This window comes from Apis dorsata, unplaced genomic scaffold (genome assembly GCF_000469605.1).
Source record: "Apis dorsata unplaced genomic scaffold, Apis dorsata 1.3 scaffold_52, whole genome shotgun sequence".
NCBI classification, from domain to species: domain Eukaryota; kingdom Metazoa; phylum Arthropoda; class Insecta; order Hymenoptera; family Apidae; genus Apis; species Apis dorsata.
In genome coordinates, this window is record NW_006263353.1 from 2,125,432 (window position 1) to 2,127,162 (window position 1,731).

General features: G+C 33.6%; 1 protein-coding gene across 1 annotated transcript in view; it reads left to right on the forward strand.

The window, feature by feature from the left end:
- The window catches only part of LOC102679274 (protein bride of sevenless), an 8,019-nt gene that overhangs the window by 776 nt on the left and 5,512 nt on the right, over nucleotides 1–1,731 (forward strand). Inside the window, exons 2-3 of the mRNA XM_031515058.1 lie at nucleotides 569–697; nucleotides 786–1,277. Of these exons, the coding sequence (XP_031370918.1) occupies nucleotides 569–697; nucleotides 786–1,277 (621 nt within the window). The remainder of the gene's footprint in view (nucleotides 1–568; nucleotides 698–785; nucleotides 1,278–1,731) is intronic.

Genomic DNA, 1,731 nt, shown 5'->3' on the forward strand with positions numbered 1-1,731 from the left:
GATATAATGATACAAATAAAAAAATAAACTCTATCATTAAAACAAAAAAATGAATTTAAATATTCAATCGATTAAAGAATAGTAAAATAAATTCCTAAAGAAATTGTAATAATTAAATATAGTTTTCTTAAATTATAATTATTTTTAATTAAATAATAATTAAACTTAAAGTTACTGTAAAACCTAAAGTTACAAAAATAAAAGAATTTAATAATAGAATTTCTAAAAGATTAAAAAAATTTAATATCTTTTGATGCTCATAATATATCAATTTCAATATTAGATGAAAAAATATTCAAAAGAAAGACACAAAAAATATTAACTGAAATAATAAATAAAATTATTCTGAATTTTAAAAAATTAATAACATATAGAGTATATAATCCTTGAAAACTTCTTTCTCATAATAATATATCATAATATAGCAATAAATATTGAATATCAACGAACAACAATTTCTCTGAACAAGATTTCGTTGGAAACACGGCGAGGCAGTCAACGTGTTAAAAAAAGCATTTTTAAACAACCAATCCACTTTTTCCTATACATATATCATATGCACTTCCAGTGTTCTTGAATATCAATCACGGACCTTATTGCAACGTGACGAGCGATACCGGGCTGCAAGAAGTGGTCACCGCCTCATACGTGGTCCATCTATTGAACAAGTACGAATTCATTCCTGGATTCTCATTGGGTGAGCCAATACACACACACACACACACACACACATATATATATCCATCAAATTAGGATTAATTAAAGGATCGCGTTTAATCGAAAAGGTTTGAAGATCTTGGACACTTGTTTCGACGAGACGACCGTGTACAAACAAGCGTTGCAAACAACCGTGAACGCCGATTGCCGGACGGACCGCTACGACATGGGGATATTATTACCGTCCGAGTACGCAACGATAATGGAACCGTTGCGCAATTACAGCGTTTCGCCGATCGCCACGTACGACGGGGAAAACTTGACGAGGCCGTTGATCAGTCTGATGGTCCATTATGTGAGCACCAGGTTCGAGATGGTCGATCTGCTATTGGCCGACCACGACTCGGCGTTGAACATATTCCTGGACACGGCAAGGGAGGCGGGGATCTGCGTGAAAAATTACGGGGACAGTTTGGAGCTGGGGGGGGATGAGACGGAGCCGGTGATCGCCGGGATCGGGCGCAGGAACGATATTCGACAGTGGATAGAGAGGGGGGAGGGGCTGGAAGAAGCGAGGAAAACTTGGATAGCACGGGCCCTCGATGGATCCAACGTGGACGGTGAATGATCGAAAATATATATATATATATGATATATATATAAGAATTTTTGTTGAAGAGAAGAATCCCTTCATTTTGCAATGAATCTATTTCTAGAATTTTCTCAAACATTACATTTTTTTTTTTGCTTTATATATATATATATAGGAGAAAAGCTTTTCGAAATTTCTTTTTCTTTTCTAAATTCTTCATTTATCTATGAAGAAAAAAATCTTTGCAAATCTGGTTTGAGAAGATTCTAGAAATATATATATATAGGGGAAAAGCTTTTCGAAATTTCTTTTTCTTTTCTAAATTCTTCATTTATCTCTGAAGAAAAAAATCTTTGCAGATCTGGTTTGAGAAGATTCTAGAAATATATATATATAGGAAAAAAGCTTTTCGAAATTTCTTTTTCTTTTCTAAATTCTTCATTTATCTGTGAAGAAAAAAATCTTTGCAGATCTGGTTTGAG